The 23583-nt window shown below is 44.4% G+C and overlaps 2 protein-coding genes across 5 annotated transcripts in view; both read right to left on the bottom strand.

Annotated features, from left to right (window-relative positions):
* Positions 1 to 3493, bottom strand: part of MFN2 (mitofusin 2) — a 13621-nt gene extending 10128 nt beyond the window's left edge. Inside the window, exons 1-7 of one of the 4 annotated variants that reach the window (XR_008580093.1) lie at positions 3406 to 3469; positions 2891 to 3044; positions 2457 to 2635; positions 1617 to 1752; positions 1091 to 1253; positions 436 to 560; positions 3 to 111 (exon numbers count right to left, since the gene is read on the bottom strand). Coding sequence is in view for 3 of the 4 variants with exons in the window: in XM_054849576.1 (XP_054705551.1) it covers positions 3 to 111; positions 436 to 560; positions 1091 to 1253; positions 1617 to 1752; positions 2457 to 2631 (708 nt within the window). In the remaining variant the exon portion in view is untranslated. Of the gene's footprint in view, positions 1 to 2; positions 112 to 435; positions 561 to 1090; positions 1254 to 1616; positions 1753 to 2456; positions 2702 to 2890; positions 3045 to 3405 lie in introns of all 4 variants that reach the window. The other 3 variants (XM_054849576.1, XM_054849575.1, XM_054849577.1) reach the window with 3 other exon arrangements.
* Positions 3494 to 3607: 114 nt separating this feature from the next.
* Positions 3608 to 21868, bottom strand: PLOD1 (procollagen-lysine,2-oxoglutarate 5-dioxygenase 1). Its single transcript, XM_054849958.1, has 19 exons — positions 21579 to 21868; positions 17219 to 17310; positions 16569 to 16705; positions 15171 to 15334; positions 14558 to 14670; positions 12879 to 12942; positions 11659 to 11756; positions 11222 to 11323; positions 10975 to 11106; positions 10574 to 10695; positions 9778 to 9882; positions 9206 to 9331; positions 8230 to 8371; positions 7592 to 7705; positions 7272 to 7337; positions 6814 to 6918; positions 6259 to 6405; positions 5820 to 5945; positions 3608 to 5559 (listed from the first exon to the last, which is right to left on the bottom strand). The coding sequence occupies exons 1-19, from the start codon at positions 21658 to 21660 to the stop codon at positions 5404 to 5406; spliced, it is 2193 nt and encodes a 730-aa protein (XP_054705933.1). The 5' UTR covers positions 21661 to 21868; the 3' UTR covers positions 3608 to 5403.
* Positions 21869 to 23583: the final 1715 nt, after the last annotated feature.

Consider the following 23583-nt stretch of genomic DNA (forward strand, 5'->3'; position numbering starts at 1 on the left):
ACAGTTTGCATCAATGTTGATTCAGAATTTGCCACCAGGACAAATACATCAGCATCTAGACAGAATTTGTCAATCCAACTGTCCAGCTCTGTGGTTACATCAATGCCAGGGCTAGCAATAAAAAGAGAAGAGACATTACTAGGCTGTGGAAACAGCAAAAACAGAATTAAAAGAGATAATAAGAAACATGGTTCAGTTTTTCAGGGCATTAATTTCCCATATCTGAGCTACACTGTCCTGAGGTGACACAGAGTACAGACTAAAAGGAAGTACTAATCAAGAGAAACTCCCGACTGCTAACTACAGCAAAGGACTTTAGTCACTGTCATCAGTTAGAATAGGGTCAATTTCCTTGATGTTTGTTAAATTTGTATTTGAAGACATTTCTGTAATTAATCTGTGATAAGCAGGAAAGGAAAGACAGATATTTCTCACCTGTCCATCAGCACCAGGTCATCCTTTAAGAGAGGACATTTGGAATTGGGCCACATTACGCTGACTAGGCTGCCAGCATTCAGAAGTTCATCTTGATGAAGGGCATGAGCCAGCTGGTTTACTGTCTATTAAAAAGGTGGTTAATTTGTAACATCTCCTGTATGCTAAGAGCCACTAACACAATTACCTCCCCTCCAGGGCTGTCCACAGAAAATTTAAGGTAAAACCCAACTCCAAATCACTTTTTCCCTGGAAGGTTTTCCACATAAACTTGCTTGAGTCTCCTAGTCAAAAGGAAACCGCCTAGTGAGAGTTTACGAGAAATTTTCCAGTCAAGAAAGGCTGCTGAGAAATTATCAGGAAGTCTGTGCCTTCTGTCAGTCATACACAGCTCAGATCTTCCTGAGTCATCGTTTCAGTTCCCTGCTATCACTAAGAGATACAACATATCATCTTTTTCATAAAATGAACAAGTTCCATCCTGTAGCTTGCTCCATTCCTCCCTTCCTACATCTAACAAAAACCTGTTCTTCATCTCTACTCCTTTAATGATTAAAATCCTTAACTGTGAAATTTATTCATAGTGCTTTAATTTTCCTGTTCCTTCCCTTTTCTGGCACTTCTGAAGAGCTGTTCTCCTTTATCTTATGCTTACCTTAACACTCTTCTTTTCCTCTGAGCCTTCAGTAAGCAGAAAAGCTTCATGTCCATCTGTCCCTTCTACACGCAGGAAACAATTAGTGGTGTGTCCAATTCCTGAAGGAAGGACTTTGTCCCATAGCATGGCATTTATCACAGTGCTTTTTCCATTGCTTGTCCTGAAGTCAGAATAAAGAGTGGTATAGATCGGCTTCTGAGATTCAGTTATACTCCTTTTCATGTTACAGAAAGCAAGTTCTCTAAACCCAAGCAGTATCAGAAGCATTAACAATTTAGGTGCCATAGGCAACTTACAAAAAGACTCTTCTATTTTCTTATTTTAAGAATTCTTCCAAGTCGAAGAATTACATGCTACAGTACTTGTTTCTAATTTACAAGAGGACTAGAACCAGGGACATGCACATTACAAGCAAAAGCTGGAGCACTAGTGTTTCTATAAATATTTTTTACTGGCTACAATCCTAAAGATGCCAGTTGCTTTACTGAGTGGGGAGTGTAGGCAACATAAGCACGTGACTCACCTTCCAAAAAAAGCAACTTTCATGTGTCGTCTTGCCAACACTTCACTAATGCCACTGACTTTTGACAGATAGCCTTTGACTTCCAGTACCTGCTCTTCTGTGGTGACAGGATCAAGCTCAATGTTCTTGTGTGTTTCTAAAACCAAAATATCATGTGTCTGAATTCCAGAGCTCATCTGTCTCACTACTGGGTGAAACACCTCTTCAAGATGTAACATGCATAACTAAATGTTTATCTGTGTCCCAAAGCCCGTGCAGGTAATGTTGACACACGCAATTACACCCTGAGGCAATTTTGTATCAGCACTTATCATCTGGTCTCTTTTGTTTATCTAATAACCATTCTCATCCTTAGGACTGCCTTAAACAGAACACAGCCAACACTTCAAACGCTCCAACACAATTTAAAAAAAAGTCTTCTGTCTGTGTCTTAAGCTGTTAAAGCCAATTATTGGTATATGCTACATACCACTAGCAATGACACATCTAGGCAAGAAAATTGAAAGAATTATAGGCGAAAACCCTAGAGGGCCTTCTGTAGTTTATTAAAAAACTCCCAAACACATAAAAACCAAGCATAGGTCACTAACTAGCTCAGTTTCACAACATGTGTGAACTTGTCAGCTTTAAAATATTGAACCCTGAACTCCACTCAAATTCAATAAAATAATTTTCTGTTCTTCTTATAAATATTGGTATATAAACAGACATATGCATGTATAAATAAGCACAGGTCTAGCAGCGCCATTTAACTGAATGAGGTTTTTTTGATGTGTGTTTGGGGGAACCGTATGTGGGCAACGCACTGTTACACGCTTGTAGTTCAAGAATTCAACTTACCTTCCAGGAACGAGGAGCTCTCATTGATGTATGCAGCCAACTGTTCAAAGATACCATTGATTTTCTTCTTTGCAGTGACAAAATGTTTAAGCGGAGAAGCATTTACCTCAGCCATGTGTCTTTTATCCTTCTTCACTGCAACTATTGACTTGGAACGAGTAAACAACAGGGACATTGCGCTACAGGGAAAAATCCAGTAAATAAAGGTGGCTCACCAAGTGCCAACAGCTATCCAACTAGGCATCCTACCAAGAAATAGATAAATACATGTTTTAAAAACAATCATCTTCTTTCACAAAGAAATTGTTCCACTTTCTACAACTGAAAATTACTGGTATATCAGAAATAATAAAAAACCAAATTCATCTTTCCTTTTCCTTCTCCCTTCCAATAAACAGGCCCCCAGCCATCACTTCTTCCCTTCCTTCGCTTACTTTCAGGATGAGTTACGTTTTCACAGGTCAGGCATGGTCAGCTCGACTCCTCCTTGAACACGAACGACTGCAGTTTTCCTGCCTTCTCCCTCACCCTCGCCAGACTCCGTCCTGCAGCTCTTTCAGCGACGCCGAGTCCAATCCGTCCCCGTCCCTGCGGCAGAGGGACCAGGGGATGAGGCACAGAGACTGCCGAGCTCCCCGCCATCCCAGCGCCCGGGGGGTGCACTGGGCAGATGGTCCGGGCGGCCGCCGTCGCCCTTCTCCTCAGACAGCAGGCGGGCTGGGCAACGGCCGGCGCGAGCCAGGCAAAGGGCGGGAAGCGCCCCTCTCCCGCCCCCACAGGACGACGCGCACCTCGGAAGGGCGGCAAGACCCTGCCCGACGCGTCCTCTGCCCGTGCCCCTGCCCGTGCCCCTGCCCCTGCCCTGCCGCGCGGGAGCCGACCCCCTCGAGAGTCCAGCCCAGCCTCGAACGGCTCCCACCCCACCCCCCCCCACCCCCCCCCCCCTCACCTTCACCACCGCTCCCGTAAAGCCGCCATATTACCCCCGCGGCATCCTCACCCGGGAGGCGCAGGGCGGCGCGTGTCATCGGCCCGCGACGGGCGGGCCCTGTCCCGCGGCACCACGGGAGCGGTAGTCCGAGAGCCCCGCCCCGCCAGGCCCCGGCACCGCCGCCCCCCCCGCCGCGGGAATCAAACCCACTGACGGCCTCTCCGTGGGGTAAGGGTTTAATGCCAGTTCCCCTGCTCACACAGCCCGTAACGAATGCCAACCACCGCACCGGGCACAGGAAAGACACAACAAAATAAGTGGGGAAAAAAACCACAACAAACAACAAACCTTGCTGAATAAATACAAACACCTTTTTGACATCAGCTCAATGTTTGGCCTACCATGTCCCTTCATTTGGTAACAGATAGGTGAAATCCAGAACTAACGAGATTTATCATTGTTTTACTTTGCAAACTGATTGTCCCTGTCTGGATTTTTCTCCCTTGGGCCATGTGAGCATGTAGCCTTGAAATAGACCTAAAAAGCGTGTGAAAACCAGTGGAAAAAGGTCGATGTCACCTTCCTCAGGTCCACTCAAATCGTGTGAAGTTCCCTGCCAGAATTTACACATCTACAGCGATTCTGCCTGCCTTAATGCAACCCGTCCTAGATGAAGGGGCTCTAAACCTGACAATTAGACAGTAGAAGCTGGAGACACAGAGAACTAAGATGATTTTTTTTTTTTCCCTAAGGACAATCCTGATGTGAATGTACTGTTTGTGAAACATACTAGTCTGGCAGACCCAGAGCACAACGCTGTCTGATAAGCAAAGCAGGTATCTCACAGGCAATGGCAGAAAAGGTTTCTCCCCCTTCCCTCTCTAACCACAGGTCTATTCTAGACAGATTTTTATACCTCAGCACTTTCCAACCACTCATTTCTACCAGCCTTGACCCCACTGGAGAAGCATCTGCAGTGGAGTGTTTTGGTGTGGAATCTCAAATAATAGAAACACTGAATAATTATTTCCTCTAAGTACCAGAGAACAGCTCTTCGATGGCCCGTTCAAGTTAGATGAAAAAAAAAAAAAAAATTTATCAAAACTATCACTGAGAACTGGAATGAGGCCACCAAAGACCACTGGGGCCTCTGGGCTGTTACCCAGAGATTGGTAAGAGCTTTTGACAATCTTAGTGTGGTATAGAGTCAAGATGATTCAGCAGTGAAGCCCTCCTGACTGATGTATTGTTCTCAGCCTTCCCTTTCTTAGATTTTATCTACACATAATGATGTGGTCTGCATTTGTCTGGGTATCCCTGCTCCTTTTAGCTGCAGCAATAGAAGACAGGGAGGCTATCTTTGATCTCAGAGGTAAAGTATCATTAGCGGACCTTCCCTTAGCTAACTAGGAGCACCTATATTGCCTCTGCTGCTGCTTTGAACTTTGTGATATGTTTCCAGGGACTGCAAAGAGGTAAGGAATCAGATGATCTTCAGGCTCTTATTACTGAGTTTCATCTGGTATGACATTTAACTGTTATGACTCCTGGAGTCAGCTCCCTGATTGGTTTATATTTGGAATAGTATCCAGGAATTATTGTCTATCATCCAGTCCCATATAATGCTGTGGATGAAAATGGGCTTCCAGCTACTTGGAGAGAGAGCTTGTGACTTGTCTCCAAAAAGCTGGATTTCCAGTCCAAGAAAGCATTTTCGTAAAGCCAACCAATCAGTGAAGTTCAAGTAAATCGCATTTCCAAGAAACAGCGGATGAGGAGCAGAATCGAAAATGAAGGCACAAAATCTCCTTCCAAATTCTACAGCGGTATTCCTAGATATTACCTGCAGTATCAGAGAGGGAGATCTTCCAGTAGTGGAGTCTTAAAATATCATTAAAAATCAATATCCAAACAACTTTGATCAATGCCTTAGAAACTCTCAGTAGCATTCCCTGTTTCCACTCAAAGTCAGCAGTGAGCAGGGCCAGGGAAAGGTCCTTCCTGTGAAGCATGGCTCTAGGGGTCAAGGAAAGACACTGCAATATAACGGGTTCCTTTGGTGGTTGGAAGACCTTCATGATAGTGGGTCAGGCGTCCTGGATGCATAAGGGTCCACCCTTTCCGTGGAGCTCGAATGGAGCAATTGTAGCGCAGGAACCGGCAGCCTCCTCCCTGATGGAAATAAAACAAGAGACACATCAGCTTGGCAAAAAGCACCTCAGGGAAAGGGTCTCTGCCTTCTCCTGGCAGCCCTGCTGAAAGCATGAGGTGTTTGGGGAAATCTCCTGTGTTCTGACGCATTCAAAAATGTTCTACCCTAGCCCAGTCACTAATTGCAATCCTCAGTGTGAAGAAGCCGGATATGGATAAGGAAAGGGGTTTCAGCTGCCCAGAGGCTGTACTGCATTCTTGTCACGCTGGCAAACACTTACCTCATAGTCTATTCCAACTCGGTTCAAAGCAATGTTAATGGTAAAGGTGGAAGCATCATGATGGGGCATTAAAGAGGGCTGCTCATCAGGTTTGTAGCGAACTACAAAGGCTAGCTCAAACTGAGTCTGCAGGAGAGAAGAACAAAGTGCACATCCGTTACAGGCCTATAGTAGCCCATGGCTACTGAGCTGCAGAGCAGGGTGTAATATTGAAATTGCATCCCACTGCTAAGACAGCAAGGCAACCATACGGCAGGAGAATGTCACTGGGAAATTGAGTATTTCTTGATGCATATACTTACGTCACACTCCAGGGTCATTTCCTCCGTACTGGGAAATAGTATGCACATTGCTAAAGAATTCTAGCAGTCTTTTCACACAGTTGCAACTGGAGGAGGTGCTGAGCTGACCATGAGTTTTGATGCTCAGGTATACATACCTTGGTATAGTATCCTGGGTACAGTTTCTCTGTGATAGGTGCAATATACTCCAGAAGAAACTTATACCATTCTCTTTCAAAGCCAATTTGGTTCATGTGTATGTCAATAGTTGGGACATTCTCATATCCTCCTTGTATTCTGCTGTCCTGAAACAGAATCATGAAAGTACCCATGAGGACGGGAACCTTGGACTTCAGGAATGAAAAGCACTTGGTGCTAGTCACTACAAATAAATATGACATTTATTTATCAGAATTTCCAGGATGGAAAACTCATTTCAAACAATGATTAAAACCTAAAGTATACAATATTACCATCAGAAGGGTTGAACACTGTAGCTTCAGAGGACACAAAAGAGGACTCTGAAAAATTAATTCACATTTAAGAACAGGGGCAAAATCACAGAGTTAATCAGGAACAAAATTAGAGTATTGCCTCCAGTTTGCTGGTTTAACTGAGGAGTCTAATGCTTTCCTACAGAAGGGACTGCTGTCACCAAATATGCACAGATAATGTTGTGCCCCAGAAATCAAAAAGCTACCGCTTTTCCTTACCGTGTTGTCACCTGTGGACCACTGGCCATAATGTTCCATTTCTTCCACCAGCTCATCACAGGCAGTGTCAGTGAATATGGGGAACCAGTAAACATCTGGGCAGGGCTGCAGAAAGTAGACAGGTGAGAATAGCAGAAACAGAACAGGTGCTTGAGGCAAAAGGACAAGGCTGAACTGTCTGTACATTTAGTCAGTTTAAGTGGAAAGTAACTAAAATATCGAGGATAGAAGTTCGTCTTCTGATATACGTGCCCCACTTCCACTTAAGAGAGCTGGAGATGTGGTTCTCAAAGAACGATTTGGCTCTAAAAATACTTTCAAGGTCATGTTTCCTCTGGATTTGAAAGACTACGAGGTCGTGCTGGACCGCTTATTCCTGAGGATGTCAATAGTGGTAACACATGCATTGTCCTGATGCTAAGCTCCCATTCTGATGGATAAGAGCGATGTTTTCTTACCATTTCTACCAATTTCCCTTTCAGGGCTGCTGTGTAGTTTTCATGGATGTACTTTTCTCTCCAGTCCTGCAGTTAAAAGATAAGCAAACCTGTCATTTCTGTGGGGCTTAGTTAGAAAGGCAAGGAAAGGCCAGGCACTCACACCGCAGTATTTCACAGGCTTTGAAGATTCAGATGCTATGAATCACATGAAAACCCTCTCTTTAAATTCTGTGACTACGCTCCGCATCTCAAGCCTGGACCTTCCTTATTGGTGAAGCTAGTCATCAAATCGTCACGTGCCACATTGCTAAGCCTGCTGAGCATGCAGGTTCTCTCACCTCAGGATTGCTGAATATTTGCCAGAGGTCATTGTGGAGGTGAGTAGTCTGATAATTCTCCAGGGACAGTATATGTCCAAACTGATGCCGGTTTGTCAGGTACATAAAGACTCCCTGCAGGACAGAGGGAAACAATCAAGCTTTATTTCCAGGCCTCATGTTTCTGTGAGCCCCTATGAAATATAAGCACTGGACAGTTCCTCAGTGATGGTTCTGCCCAAGCTGTTCATTTACTCATTTCTTCTCCTGCAGGCCCTCAGTTTAAATTCCACCCTGACTATGAGGAGGTTATAGCCAGAGCCAGTAATTCTGTGCCTCCTGTCAGCCAGGGTTGGAAACTGAGCATAAGAGCTGCTGTGAGATTAGGTTCTTCCTTCTTAGTTTGTCAACCCCATTTAGAAAAGCCCCAAATAGGCCCAATAACAAAAAACGTTATTGACCGCATTTAGTGGTCCCTGGCTCTCTGTGGTTACACAGCAAGATAGAAATCCCACACTGTCCCAAGCCTGTACAGTACTGAATAATGCCAGTTCATCCTGTTCCATGCCCTGGCAGAGCTGAATGCCTTGAAACTACTTAATCTTGTCACCTTCACCCTGGCATGCAGTTCTCCCCTGCCAGCCTCTCTCTCGACTGACCTGATTCCGAACGTTGTGGCAGAAAGCCATGTCAGCATCCAGCTTGCCACTGTGGAAGAGATCTCCCTGGTCAAGCTCCGATCGCAGAGCCTTGGCTTTAACCATGTACACGCTGCTGATGTAGGGAACATTCCAAAGCCCACTGAAACACAGGGGTAGGAAAGTAAGACTTGAAATACCACTAAGATAGAAACTGGGGTTGACAGGATGGCAGTCAGCACTGCAGTATCAGCCAGGCTTGCCTAAATGAGCCAACTCAGAATAGTAAGGAGAAACCATACCAATAGGAATTGTCATGCCAGGAAAAATCACTTATATTGCCCAGAGCTTTTAAGCTGCACAAATGCTGGTCTACTGTGAAAGCAATTAATTGCTACTGTGTGGTTTTGCTAGGGATATAATTAATGGCTTGAATCTCTTCCCAGAGAGATCAACATATTTTTCTTCAGTGACTTAAAAAAAAAAATGAACCAGCCAAAAGTGCATAAGCTGATTTCCAGCATTTATTGCACATATAATGGCCTAAAAAAAAAAAAAAAAGAGGGCCCGTCAATGGATATGAATGAACCAACAATTATATTTTGTGAATCTGCCATTCAAGGATCACCTGGTATTTTATGAAGACTATCTGATAAAGATTAAATAGCACTTTACAGGATTTTAAGGATCACATTAACTATAATCCACAGGTGGGAAAACATAACATGAGTAAGATGAAGTGATTTCAGCAGAGTCAGGACTCTCAAATCCTTACACTGATCATAAGAAAACCTGCCCAAAATATGTTATGGTCTCTGCTCAGGGGAGAACATAAGAGCAGCTTTCGAATGGGAGTACAGACTTCTTTTCCTTTTCTATACACAAAGACAGTTATGCTCTCCAGTTCTTTGCCATTAGCTGGTTTGATGATAATGTACTGCAGCGACCTTTACATTTGAGGGATTATATCAGTAAGAAACTCTCTTTGCATACTCACACTCTCCGCCTTTGAACAATATCCACATAATCTTCTGAGCGGGCATAGTATCCATCAGGGCTCAGCGCTCCCCAGAAATTTGACCACAACTTCTCATGACGGCTTACCAGCGGGGCAATCACCAGCCTATGAGCACAAATGAAAAAGGAATTGCATGACAGGATGTTACCACAGGAAGAAAAGGAAAAGATTTACAAACCACAGGACCGTAAGAGTTAGATTCTCCCTCGCTTATAGGGGTGTTGCTTCTGTTAACTCTGTTGGAATAAAATTCCACATAAGAAAGGGCAAATAAAGTCACAATTTCCTATCTAACTGCACCCTGCAGCACATCTCTTAGAATCAGATTTGTTCTACGACTATATAAAGACAACTAGGGATGATTTACATCCACTGCCTAAAATCCAGGGATTACAGCTACAGCAAAACAAGACCAAATAAGAGGTGTTTGTCTAACATTCCATCTCTGACACAGCTTTCCTAGTGCCTTACACATCTCAGTGGTAAAAGAGCTCCCTGTATTCCTCGCGTGAAAGATGACCAGTAAGGATTGCTCAGACAAAAGAACTCACTTGTTCTGTTCGATCAGGATCCTCAGAGTCTCTGTGTTCTTCAGAACTATCTCAGCATCCAGGCTAAAGTAATAGTCACAGTCAGGATCCTTTCTGCACAAATCCCTATAGCCAGAGGACAAGAAAAGTCACATAAGAATCCTCCTAGAACAGACCAAGACAAGGCACAGAACACCAGGAATTCCCTCACCTTGTAGACTAAAGGTCGTCTTCTGGGTACTCAGAAAAGTTCAGTTTAATGTAACAACCCAGAAGGCTAGCATTGTACAAGCACATCAGATTCGGTATCCAACAGCACACACTGAGACACAGACAAAATCAACATTTAGCAAACTGTTTCCCCAGCACAAACTGAAGAGGTTCCCATTTACAGCTGGCCCAAATTCAGACCTGAGCTCAAACTCACACCTGATCACAGACAGGAAAATATTCTGCCACTAGCTCTTTGTTCTACTACTACACTTCTCTTCAGATATAGGTGCATATTCTTTGTGATCTATGACTGGGCATACAGACTGCTTGATCAGGGTGGGAGGTACAGGACTATCCTTCTAACAGAGCAAAGGACCAGTGAGAACTTTGTTTCTGAAACTGGAGAAAGGGAGCTGGTATTGGGGCTGATTTTTTTCCAATATATAATGGACATTGGGAGTTAATGCTAGGAAAATTGAAAGAAGAGTGTGACTGAAAGACTAGAAGCATCCACTAGATAGTGATGATTCTCAGAAAAACTGGACTGCCTTAGTTTGGCCACAGGCTGACTCTGCTAGCCATCGTGCATGGCCTCTTGACTTACATGCCCAAATTACGTGCCTCAGCATTCTCCACCTCATCATCTGGTCCAATCACTTTGATGGCGAGATATTCTTTGCCATGCTCTTTAACAAAAGAGTCCACCTGCATCAAGTGATGTTGCTCCTATGCCAAAGGAAAAATAAGGAAAAATAGATGAGATGGGCTCATCCCAGGCTGCTTAGCCTCCTGTTCTTGAAAATATCAAACCAGATGAGCAACAGTTCTTCCCAACTCCACATCTTTACAGCTGGATGGAGCTATCTTATAGGTGCTATTGCAGGTAAGTACTGGGATTACAGAGCCTGGAAGTCTAGTCAAAGGTTGCAAAGGTGCCTACAGTACAGGAGGAGGTATACATTTTCCCTGCATTTGGTAAGACCATCACAGGCCAACTTTACTTACATGGTTGTGAATGAAGAGCTGGATTCGTTGCTTTGGGTAATGAAGGTTACGAAGCCGCAAGAAAAATTGGGAGAGGAATGGGGTGGGCTGCTCAATAAAAATGCCAATCAGAATCATTGGCAACGCCTCATCCTACATTCAGTGAGAAAAGGAGAGAAGTGGTGGCTCAGGTAACACATCAGACACAGAAGATCCCACTGTAATTGTAAGACTTGCTTTGAGAGCTTTGACTAGACATCAGCCTTACCTTAAACCCCGTGAGGCTTCGCAGACCTTCATCACACACAGTGCAGCCAGTCTCAAATGTCCATATTTGAGGAACGTAGTTTCCCAGGTAGTTCAACTGCAGCTGCAAAAGGCAATTTGCCATGTCACACGTTACAGGGCAAGGCAGTTTCTTTGCATCCACTCACAGTGTAAGATCACATTTCATCAGAACTTCATTTACCTTCTTCTTGGACTAAAGAATCCAAAAAGCATGACAGCCTGAGGGTCTGATTACACACTGATCTTTGAACCAGACCCATCTTGCTGCTATGGACCTGGACTGCTTATTGTTTCTCAAATGTAAATGTACACAGGGAAAGTCAGTGTATGGGAAGACAGTAACCTGATATACTTGAGCCTAAAGGGCCACTTTGCAAGAAATACAAAGCAAATCTTTCCCTCAGGATGCCCACTTACCTTGGTGGGTCCATTTCCATGAATCACTACAGGCAGAGTGTCATATAACAAGTTTCTTGCTCTCACTCGTGAGTTTTCAAACTTCAGAACTACCTCATCTGGAAATGACATTGCCATCATATTATCAGAGGAAGGCTCTTATTAATAATCAGCAGTTGTTCAGCAGAAATGAGGCATTGTGCTGCTAAAAGATGAAAGCATGGACGTGGATAACCACGCACAAATAGTTTAAGGGCTACAGACCACATCCAGAAAGGAGAAAAAAATGTTCAGAATGATCCTGTGAGGTAACAGGAGGATGGCTGGGAAGTTGGACAGAGTGCAGCTTGCTGGACTGACAAATACACCTTCTACCGGGAACTGGCAGAAGCCACACTGAAACAGTCTTTCAAAACTGGCATTGACAAATTGCACCGTGAGGAACAGCTACCACTGGCCAGGGAGGACTCAGCCCTTCTCACCTAAGCATTCTATGCACCTGCTGTCTCTCTTTTTCACTCCAGACAAAAGTCCACCCTCCTGGCAGACATCATCCACGACGTCTCCTCAACACAACCACACAAAATCCTTTGGAAAACAGACTAGTACAGATCCAAGCTCCAGTCTATCATTGTTTTAACGAGCATAGGAGCCAAAAACTACTCTACCGTTATAATTTTTTACCTGACCGGAATAAAGATGGAGTGGTGCAAGACTATAAACATTAAGCAGTGGTGTCAGGAGTGTAAGTGAATCACTTTTGCCAGGACTAGCAAAATCAATCAATTGGCAGGTCAGGTCAGAAGCCTGGTCCGGTCAGTGAGTGCTCGCAGGCAGTGTCTGGCTGCATCTCACCCTCTGCGGCATTCCATACGCACTTCTGGAGCGGAAAGACAGGCAAGCCTTAGGCAGGGCTGTGTGTTATTACTTGCACTGAAGTCCCTCCCAGTTTCAATCCCCAAGGCTAATGCAATCCGACACACTTGGAGATCAAAGTGGCAAGGAGGTATAAGATGGAAAACCTGGCCTGCATTCCCCCAAGTGAAGAGGGAATTGCAATGACAGCCTAGATGGAATTGCAAATAAATCCCAGAACTCTGGCAGAGGCTTTTTACTGAGGCTTATTCTGCAGGGACAGGAATTTCTGAAATTTAATCCCTTCAGCCACAACACAGCTTTATTTCTAGTGTCAGCATGCAGTTGCATTCCAAGGAGAAATGAGCTTCCTCCTTCTGTCTCACCTAATGCTCCATTCAGGTTTTGGAAGATCCGGCTTCTTTGGTCTAGACTGATGTTGATACTTTCCTTTAAAATAATGAGACAAATAACCTTAATTAGAACACAAGTGGGCATCCATTCTTTACATGTGAGAGAGCCTAGGCTGAGAGAAGATATATCACATTCCTATAATCGCTTCCATACTCTCTAAAACAATTTAAACATATTATATTAGACAAAACCATACAAATAAACATTTTAAAGCTGCTGTAGGTGTGCCAATAATAATATGCAGCATATTAATGAAGTACACTTACAGCAGAGTCATATAAAACCCACATATAATATGCAGGAATGCCAAGACAGCAAAAACATCTGCTGTGAAGGCAGTTTCTTGCCATCTATCCACAGGGCAAGCGTTACCCCACGTGTTGCCCCAGATACCAGTGTCAAACCAGAACACAGTACAGGTGCAATGCCAGCTTGGGAAATTTTCAGTTTTGTCCCCAGTCACACTCGGACTGGATTTCTGTCAGACTAAAGTCCAGCTCTGACTTAACAGAGTTAGTGTCCCTCCAGGCATCTATTAAGATTGATTACTGGAAAGGACAGTAGGGTGCTAACATCCGCTGCCTGAGTGCCAAGTCAGTGGAATTACTCAGCCTTTGTGTGGCATAGGGCCAGAACTGCAGATGAGAACATTAAAGGAACTGTTCACGTTAAAATAGCATGGGCCATATTCAGTTTTGAGGAAAGAAAAAAGTGTAGGTGTTCTGAATTTTTTACCAGCCCTGCTGGTAGAAAAGCATAACTCCTTCTCTAATCAGTCTGAAAACAGTTTCCTATTTCTAACGCTTCCTCTTGACTTTACTGTTAGTTTGACTTCTTAGTTCCCATGCATTTGTGTCATCCCTCAGGGCAGACTGCACTGCGTAATGCAGAACTGGGCAGGGACAACAGACGCAGAATCACCCTGTGGGGTGGATGACTGGCCAGTGCACCACACGGTGCTGGAATGGTAATGATGCTTCCAGGGTGCTGTATGATGTTCCATGGCATGCTACATAGGCTGACATAGATTTTGCTGGCCAGAATCGGGAGGTGTTTGCCGAAGGCAGTGGCAGCCTCTTTGATCCAGCAGGGCTACCCACTGTGAGGCCTACAGTCCCTGTCCTGTGGCACAACAGCGGCTACGCGGCTGTGAACCTTTGTCCCTTTCATTGCCTCAAGTCCGGTCAGGCCTTATCTGCCCCTTTACCTACCACACACTTTAGTGCTATGTTGGGTACCTCTAAGTCAGCACTGCATTCTGCAGGGAAGATACACAGTTAAAGTCTGAGTTTCACAGTCCCTCGGAGGAGGCTGGTTAGTTCTGCCACACTCAATAGCTTTAAATATCAGCACATACAGACACTGGTATGAGTTTCCAGTAAGACTTGTTTTAAGACACCTATCTTCCTATTCACATTTTGAACTTAAAGATAAAAACTGCTAATAACAGAACAAGGGGTAGCGGCTAGAATGCAAATTTTCAGAGTGGAAATGGGTAACTAGATGTACTACTGGCCTTTTCCATGTAAAGGTGCCAGAGCTGTAACTAAGGGGCAATATGTATGTGATTAACTTCTTTGACTGTCAACAGGGATACTGCACAGAAATGTTTCTCAGACAACTCCTAATCCCAAAATCTAGCTACACCTACTCTTTTTTCTGGATCCAAGAAGACATTTGTATAGAAGAGCTGATCACTGTCATCATCCTGCCCTTTCCACTCCTCCACAAGTTTCTTCAGGTTTGGAGCATAACCTATGAAGCCTGCAGGAATAAGCACGAAGAGGTGTTTCAACTCAAGACAACCAAAAAAGGAACGTTCTCCTGTATACACAAACTCTCACTTCTTTCACACACAGTCTCACTCCACTCTGCAGTACCACAGAGATACACCAGCTTTCAGCAAAAGCATGTATAGACCACACTTCCTAACATGGAATGACACCAGGATTTCAACCTCTAATCTTCAGCACCAGAAAAGCTCAGATACCCACACCCTGAACGACAAGTCTCACTGAAAAGGGAGAAGGGACAGGGAGCAGGTTCCTGCATGCAACTCATAGCTACGTCCCCTCCTGCAGGCAAAAGGCAGGAGCACTGTTAGTCTTCCCAGTTAGGGCCAGTTATGCACAGGGCTTCAGTTTGCACCATCTTCTATACAGATGCTTTCAACAGCCAGTTGCTTGCTACTTCTCCCAAAGGCCTTCTAATAGGAGGAAAAAGCTGAGAGAGGTTCTCAGCTGAAAGAAGGTTCTGCGTCTTACCTCCAGAACCCAGGAAGCGCTTTCCATCTCGCACCTGAGGGTACTTGGCTTCCAACTTTCTGTCAGGATAAATGTAGTTCTCTGCTGAGAAGACCACCTTGCTCTTGGCTTGTTTGAACTTCTTTAGCAGTTCTGTGGGGCCCGAAGCAAAGAGTACATCATAGCTAGATTAAAAGACAGACAAGAGAGAGACAGAAACGTATGGAGTCAGAAAAACATGTCACACGGAAAGTTTCTAGGAACAGTTAATTCTTCAGGAATCCCCTTCTTTTAGTTCCGCTTCACAGTATTATGACCGTTTTTGTCATAATTGTAGCTAATAAAGTGCCATCTTATTCACAGAGCGGAAGATGTTACTTTCCACTGCAGAAGACTCTGCACTGGCTTGGGGCAACTTACACCCATTCTTACTTTTACAGAGTTTTCAGTGATAATAAAAACAAACCTTCCAAACTGCAAAACATGCTGATCTCTTCTTGCTTTTCTCCCATTTGGAACTGTGAAGCCCTGGTGCCCTCACCGTTTGTAACGACCTTTTACTTATTGGAGGAAGAATTACTCTGCCGTTCCTTTCTAGATTAAACAAACCCCTAGGTCATGCTTTTTACGTCTTCTGGCATCCTGCCACTCTCCACAGAGCTTTCTGCAAATCTCCAGGAGGAACCTATAATGGATGCTAGTCACTGGGTGCTGCACTCCAGCTGCTATCGCTTCAGTATTGGGTAGAACTGACTAATTCCCAGGCAACACTGTCAGAATGAGACTTGCATTTTCTGCAAGAGGATTTGCATACTTCAAATTCATTTTGGTGAGGGAAAAGTTGCTCATACCGGAGATGAATCATTCTTCTGCAAACACATGTAGACACTCAGAACTGCAAAAGATGATCTCCCTCCCACGGGAGGGAGCTAGAGACAGATATGGGCATTCCAGCCCTGCCTACTGTTGGGCACATGAAAAGACACTGAGACTCCAAACTGTCCTTTTCCCTCTCCACACTTCTCTGGCAGACTAATTCTTGGCTTCGAGCATTGTGTTGCAGCTTGCCTCACCTTATAAAACAAATAAATCTGGTAAGAAAGGCCTGCCTAGATCCACAGAATTGTCTGCTTATTCTCTGCAGATAGAGGCAGCCAAATTCCACCCTGGCAGAAGCAGGTATAATGCTATCAACTTTATGCAAGAGTTGGAATCAGCCTGTTCTGGTCAGACCTTCCCAGCTGCCACGGATGCAGCTTTCAGCAACTCTCAGGCAACTGCAGAGAATTCGGGGGGGGAAACAGAGAGGTCTGGATACACCTTCCAAAAGCAATCTACTTCAGTTAATTTCTTCTTAGCGAGAACCTGTCCAAACAGCCTTATGATTCAGTTCATGGCAAATACTTTCCAACCCATTACCTTTCTACAAAAAGGATGATCAAATCTTCCTTATCCGCATACTGCTTCAAAGCTGATTTCAAGAGACGGACCTTCTGCCCACCTCCTGCTGGCTTCTTGTCATCTCCACCCTGCCATTCTTCATCCAGCCCCAGCACCTAAAGAACGACAGGCACAAGGTCTACTGAACAGGTCACTTTCCCAGCAAGACTCACAGGAAAGGACCAGAACCCACAACCTTACTAGTCCTGATAACCCCCATACAAATCACAACAGAAAAAAACCCCCAGTGTCAGGACAGATGGACTGGGTATATACGCCAGCCTCTGAACCATTCCCTAGGATGGACAGTCAGAGTAACACACAGCACACAACAAAGCACTCCCAGCAACAGGGACAGGAGCACACTCTGTACTGTGTGTTTTGGCACTGCAATGGAAAAGTGCCATGGGGCTCCCTTGAGCAGGACTTATGGATCTCATCTCAAGCTAACACTTGAGATGGAATAAGAAAGACTGCTGCAGAAATGCCCCAGTTGCAGTATTTTGCAGCCAGGTGAGCAGGTCTGCCTTCTCTTGGGCTTTTATTTAATCACTTTGTGGCCAAGTCTTATCCATTTCACACTTCAAAATTCCCTTTGACCAACCACCACTGAGGCTGCTAGCCATCACCTGGACTTTGTAGTTGAAGAATTCGGCTGATCTTCTAAAGCGCTGGAATCCCTCAGTCTGCTTGGTGGCAACAGTGAGAACCAGCAGGTCTTCTGCATAGAGGAGGAAGCACAAGAGACACATTCAATTTGTGTTGTTTTCACAACCAGCTGTTCCATAACTAACTAAGGGCTTTACTATCTGAGCCAAGGTAAGGATTGATAGTCTTAGAGGTACTCGACAGATTTGACAAAGGGAAGTCAAAATCCAACCACTGAGAAGCAAAGTGACTTTCCCAGTACATTCTTTAAGTTGATCATGAATCCAGGCGTCCCAACTTTTGCGCAGTCACGGCTGTTCATGGATGCAAGTTACATCTGTTCTATATGACACTGACAGATGTCCAGGTTCATTTTAAATCAGGCAAGGGAGGTAGTCTAGATGTGGAGCTACTATATCCTGCTGAGAAGAAAACAGCTTGCTTACACCTCACCCAATTATCTCTATACTATATAATGTTAAGTACTATAAGTGTTCTCACTGTCCACAAAGCTTCAACCTCAGGAAGAAAATCAGCTTCAAATCCCACTTATTTGCTAGAAAAAGAAAACATAATGTATTGAGTGGTTTTTTTGCCCTGCTATTGAAAGCTACGATTCTCTTCTTGCACACAGATTACGAAGGAAATTAAACTTGAAGATAAAAAATAAAACTACTACAAAATGCCCATTTGGAAGTCATCCATTTAGTGCAATTGGCTTCCTGTTCCCCACAGAGTTCCTTTTTAGTCACTCAGCATTGACTGGGTGTAAGGAAGATCAAAATTAGGCTTAATGTTATTATTCTCTCTCCACGTCTGCTCCAATTTTCTACTGCATTCCTGAGGTGTTTTCCAGATTTTTTAATCCATACACAATGTGAATTTAATTCTGCCATAACTTTCATTTACACTCTCCTCCCAAACTTGCTTTTCATTTCCAGTCCCTTAAAATGACAAAGCTAAATCCTGAAGTTCTCTTTCAGAAGTTTCTCTACAGTACCATTGGAATATGATTTTTTTGTGGAAGCTCTGGTTTCTTCATTGTAATGATTAAATGCTATACTTCACCTTAGCACTTTTGCTTACATAGGAATTTGTATAGGCTCTGGCAACAGTGCTTAAATACGAATCCTGGCCATCCGATTTTAACATCAGAAAATACCAGGAAAAACTCAAAGCACATTTTCTTGGCTTGTGCAGGCTTCTTTTGGAACAATGTTTTTTTTCAATTGATGTACCAGATGCATCTTCCTAGCCTACACAAACTGGTACTCTCTCTGATCTTAGAGAGGAAGGATCTAGGAGCTGGAGTCCTAGATAGGCCTGACAAAGGCAGCAAGAGTAACAAATAAGCGTCAGACTCCAAGTTAGGAAGAAAGAGGACGTTCCCAAGGAAATTTCTAAAATCCTTTACCTGCATCAGAATAAAAAGAGAGGAGAGATTGAGAACAGTCAATAGAAGGTCAGCTCTAATTGTATTTTGTTAGACATTCACGCAAAGGGAGTGACAGATAAAAGAATATGAATCCTGCATTTGTGCCGTTTTTAAAGGCAGATTTTAAGTACATAAAGTAATCCAGTTCCTCCAGCACACTCCAGTTCCTTCTGTCCTGTCCACCCTGTCAGAAGGTGCAAAAAAATGAGTAAAATATGTCTCTCCTCAGGGAAAACGTTAAAGCCATTAAAGGTTCTAGCTATATGATGGCATGCAGAAAACCATGGCAGCCTTATTAGATAGCTCTGAGCTCACGGTTTCTGAGAAGGTGAAGATCATACTGGCAATGAAGAGAGGGGCAAACATGGGCTTGCCAGAAAGGAATGTAAAGACAAAGATCAAATTCTAGTACCTGAGACAAGAAAGCATCTGATAATGATAAAAGAAGAAAAGAAAGAAAAGAGCTTGACTGCTATGCAATTACTTCAGCTTGAATTCTCAGGCATCTCACATTGAATAAATCGCTAATCCATTTTCATGCCGCCACCCCGAGAAAGCAACAAACTGTTTATACGTCATTTGATACGACTGCCAAAAGTTTGCTGGACAAGATGTGAGAGCTAAAGGCGCACACGGATGAACAGGAAGCGGTGTCCTATTTCTAATACAGAAAAGGTTTCACCGTGCAGCGTGTGAACTCACTGGAGCATGAAAATCCAGCACAGAGACAACTATACTCCCCAGCAGAATTCCAAGTTACAGATTCCCTTCTCATTACTGGTCTGTGGGGTTAGGACTCAGAGACATTAAGCTTGGTTTCTGTTCCGAGAAATCTCTGCAGTAGCAAGAGCTTGCCATCCCAAGAGACGTTCATTCCTTTAGTTCAGTACTAAAAGCTTGTTCTGAGCTGTGCTGCCTCCGCTCCTTCTCCTTTAACCCTTTTTTCTCTTTCTTGAAGCTTTTGCTGAACACTGGTACAGCTGAGAGGTATTTCCAGAGACAGAGCAGTAAACCCTTTCAATGTCAGTATCACACGCTGGTGTTTTGAAACCTCCAAAAGCAGATGTATGCTTCCCTATTTTCCATGTCACGGTTACTTCCCATATGTAGAAATGGTAGCCTGTTCCGTTATGCTGGGCCTCCTGGGCCCAGAGACTCCTTGGGCCACGCTGACCATTAGAAATTATATAAATACATTTAATAATGTATGGCTGCAAAATATGAACACAGTGTGGTTAACGAAGCAAGCACTGAACTAGGAACCAGGGGAGCTGGACTGTATTGCTAGCTCTGCTATGCAACAAGGAGCCAATCTTGCTATCCCTCTTTTTTTTCCCCATCTGTAGAATGACAATAGAGGACATTTACCACTTTTGTGAGGTTTTTTGAGCACTACAGATGAAAAGGATTCTGTAGGGACAAAGCATTGGAAGAGAGTCTCTGATATCAACATCACAGTGAAACAATTGTGTAGATTTCTGAGTTTTTACAAAGAGTAAAAATCAGTAACAAAATAAGTTCAGTAACAAAAAAAAATTAGTTATTTACTTCTGCCCTGACTCTACAGGGAAAGCACAGCTGCAGCTGCATTTTAGGACAAGGAATGAATTTATCCCCAGGCTGTGCTTTGGGAAATCCTACTGTGCTGCTTCCTGTTAAGAGAGTGTCCAAGAAAATACCATTAGTATGGGGATCAAATAGAGAAAAAAAAAAAATCAGTGTACAATTTAATAGTGGATAATATAATCTCTGTATTAACTTTACATTTATGAAAGTTTTTTTTAAAAGATTCAATTAACTACAAATAACTATGCTTAAGGCTTTTGCAGAGATCTAAAAGAATGTACAAGAGAGAAGATAGGTATCATTATTCTCATATTAAATCTGGGGAAGCTGAGGCACAGAAAAGGTAAGGCATTTTTTTCTCTGAGCTATGCCAGAAGTGATGGGTTCAGAAAGCAGTTAATTCCAAATCCTTCTTCCTAACCAACATAACTCATTCTCTTTTCCCAGCACCCAATTTTATATCTCTAGCGTGCTCAAAAACCTTCCTAAAAAAACCTGGAGGATTTGGGGTGTGTAAGAAACACAGGATAGCACAGATAGATTAATTTCTTACTTGTATTTGTCTTAATAGTTATCCTAAATGCTGAAATTATTTTGCTTTAGTTATGCCACTATAGACAAAGAACTCCCAACAGTCCTATGGATACACATTAACTGTATTAAGTAATATATATAGTAAAGGTAATTATACCAGAATCATATTGTGAAGGAAAATATTCTAGGTAACAAGATGAAATCTCCTCTTAATTGCCACTTCTCTAATGAAGACAGAGATAATTATCCAAACTTCTTGGCAGAGTGACAGCGTGTGAACCTCTTTGTCAGCCTGGCTGATGTTCTGTAGTGGCCCTAATCCCCTACTGTTCTACCAATTACTCTCTGGAGCATCTACCAACTGTTTATGTGGGCATAGCCTGTTGTTATTTTAGGAGCATCCCAGATCTCAGGTCACAGTGTGGCCAGTCTGGGATCAAATGCTCCCTGTTACTTAATTCTTGAACTGTGCAAGTTCAAAAGCAGGAAGGGCTAACCTAGGTGGGACGCAACCCAAGGGACTGCGAGTACTTTACTGGGATGAAATGGTGTCCAAGGCTCACCTCACACAACTCAGAGCTGTGAGCGCCGTTGTGGTAACTGAGACGCTCAAGAAGCATGTGCGGAGGACACCCACGCCAGCCTGTGCACTGCCTCAGAACTCGGCAGCAGGCTCTAGATGCCGCCCAGGGGCTCAGACTCTGCAGCTGGACCTGGGCGCTGACAGCGGATATGTGTCTGTGCCCGTCCGTCAGCTCCCCATGCTGCCGGTCCCACCCCCCGCCCCGGAGCGGACCCCCCCTTACCTTCCTGCCCGGAGGCACTGCCGCCCTCCGCCCCGAGCAGCGCCAGCACCACCCAGGGCAGCAGCACCGCCGGAGGCACCATGGAGGCGACTTCCCCGCCTGGATCCCGGCCCGGGAACCGGTACCGACCGAGGGCGCTGCCTGCGGGACGGACCCGGGCGCCGCACGGCTCCGCGGGAACCCAGCGGACGGCGGCTCTAGAAAGCTCCGGGGCTGCCGGAGCCTGTGCCACGCACCAGACCCGCCCGGCGGGGACGGGCGGAGGAAGCGGAGAGGCGGCGGCTCCTCCTCCCGGGCCGCCCCGGCCCCCGCAAGAGGCGGGGAGGCAGCTGGGGCCGATCTGGGAGAGGGAGCAGGAAGCTCGGGGGCCGTGGCTTGTGCAGAGCGAGGGAACATCTGCTTTTTGCAGGGAAGCAAAGCTCCTGGGGCTCGATCCCGGAGCTGCAGCAACTTTACCTGGGGTGCGGGGTCCAGCAAGCCTTGCTGCCGGGGCGCTGTGCAGCGGGCGGGCTACAGCCCCAGCCGTGGGACACTGGGCAACGGGTCTGCAGAGGAGGAAACGTGCATTAAGCAAAACCCGAGCCTGTGTAGGAGGAGGGGGCTGGCTTTCTGGCCAGCTTCAGTTACTGCTGGGCTGCATCTGGTTGACACAGTCATTAAGTGTGAAAAAAGCAAAACAGAAATGGATTATGCACAGCTCTGGAAACTGGAAGCCCTTCTTAAACGTCTTCTTTCCACCTGTTATCTCACCTATCTCTCCCTAGGGGAATACAAAATCTGCTGCAGTCTTGTTTCCTATACTGTTTTTCTCTGGCTATATGTACATCTTTAGGTCTTAACATTTATCTCTCTGTGCTGGGTTTTCTTGCTGTAGCCCTGATGACTTATCCATGCATCTTTTTCTAGTTTGCCAAACTTTGAGAACAGGCAAAATAAACCTGTCTTATAAAATTACACTTATTTTAAAAATTTTGGTTTAGGGTCATTTTTCTACTGCAGTGAATGTAAGACTTCGATGCAGGGAAACCCTTTTGAGCCTGCAGAACACCAGGTGAGGAGTTAGCACTGACACATACCTTACCTGAGGCCTTGAGCAACACATTATTTTTACTGAAGCAAGTACCTAGAAGCATCAGTGCCATCTTCTTAGGCACCGTGTATAATTAAACCCAACTCTGGTTGCTCAAAGCAACATTAAGAGATTATTTATTTTCTCTCTTGTAAGGTGTGAACAATAATATTTACTTGTCTGCAAAGAAGTCAGAATGACGGAGGCTGCATAAATGCTATGTAATGTTCTGTAAGACATGAAGTAGATGGAAAGCAACATTGCAGTATACTACTGAATCCATCACTGAAAGAACACTGAGTCCTCAGCCACACCTGAGCTTGGCCGATGGAGCACATCTTACAAGAGGAAGGTAAGGTGTCGGGGGAAAGGACCAGTACTGGGTAGTTTAGCAGAGGCATAAAAAGCGAAGGATGCGTGCTGAGCGATGGCATGGCACGTGCATTGAGATTAAAAAGAAACACAATGCCTCAATGCAGTACGTCTCACTTAGCTGGACTGCGGCTATGGAATACACAGCTGGAAACATACAGGGGCATCAAAAGAGTGTTGGGATAATACAAAAGCCTCCCTCGTTGCAGAGTTCAGTTTTAATAAAAAAATGGCTGTGTAAAATTCTGAGGCCCAAGTCTGCTGTTTTCTGTCAGTAAACGACCTCTTTAACGGAAATCACAGGTACTATAGGATTCAGATTTTCAAAATAAAAACAAGGTGATATGATCTTAGAGGAGAAAAAATTAAGCACATTAGAAGGGCCACACTGTAGCTAACTAATATTCTCCATGCTTCATAATAGCATCCTCCCAAAGAACTACCATTATTATTTGTTTGTTCACTGAGAATATTCTTGAGTGCGTTCAAAGCACTTTTGTTTCCATTCCCTCTCCCCAAAGCAGGAATTCCCTCATAATTACCAGGCAAACAGAATAGTCCTCA

This window comes from Grus americana, chromosome 21 (genome assembly GCF_028858705.1).
Source record: "Grus americana isolate bGruAme1 chromosome 21, bGruAme1.mat, whole genome shotgun sequence".
NCBI classification, from domain to species: domain Eukaryota; kingdom Metazoa; phylum Chordata; class Aves; order Gruiformes; family Gruidae; genus Grus; species Grus americana.

Bases quoted from the DNA above. Each gene is read 5' to 3' on its own strand.
- PLOD1 (XM_054849958.1), bottom strand. From the start codon at position 21,660: ATGGTGCCTCCGGCGGTGCTGCTGCCCTGGGTGGTGCTGGCGCTGCTC. The intron at 16,706-17,218 runs GTGATGGCTAGC...GTCGTTCTTTAG, and splicing joins TCTTCAACTACAAAGTCCAG to GTGCTGGGGCTGGATGAAGA. The intron at 11,757-12,878 runs GTGAGACAGAAG...TGTCATTTCCAG, and splicing joins AAACCTGAATGGAGCATTAG to ATGAGGTAGTTCTGAAGTTT.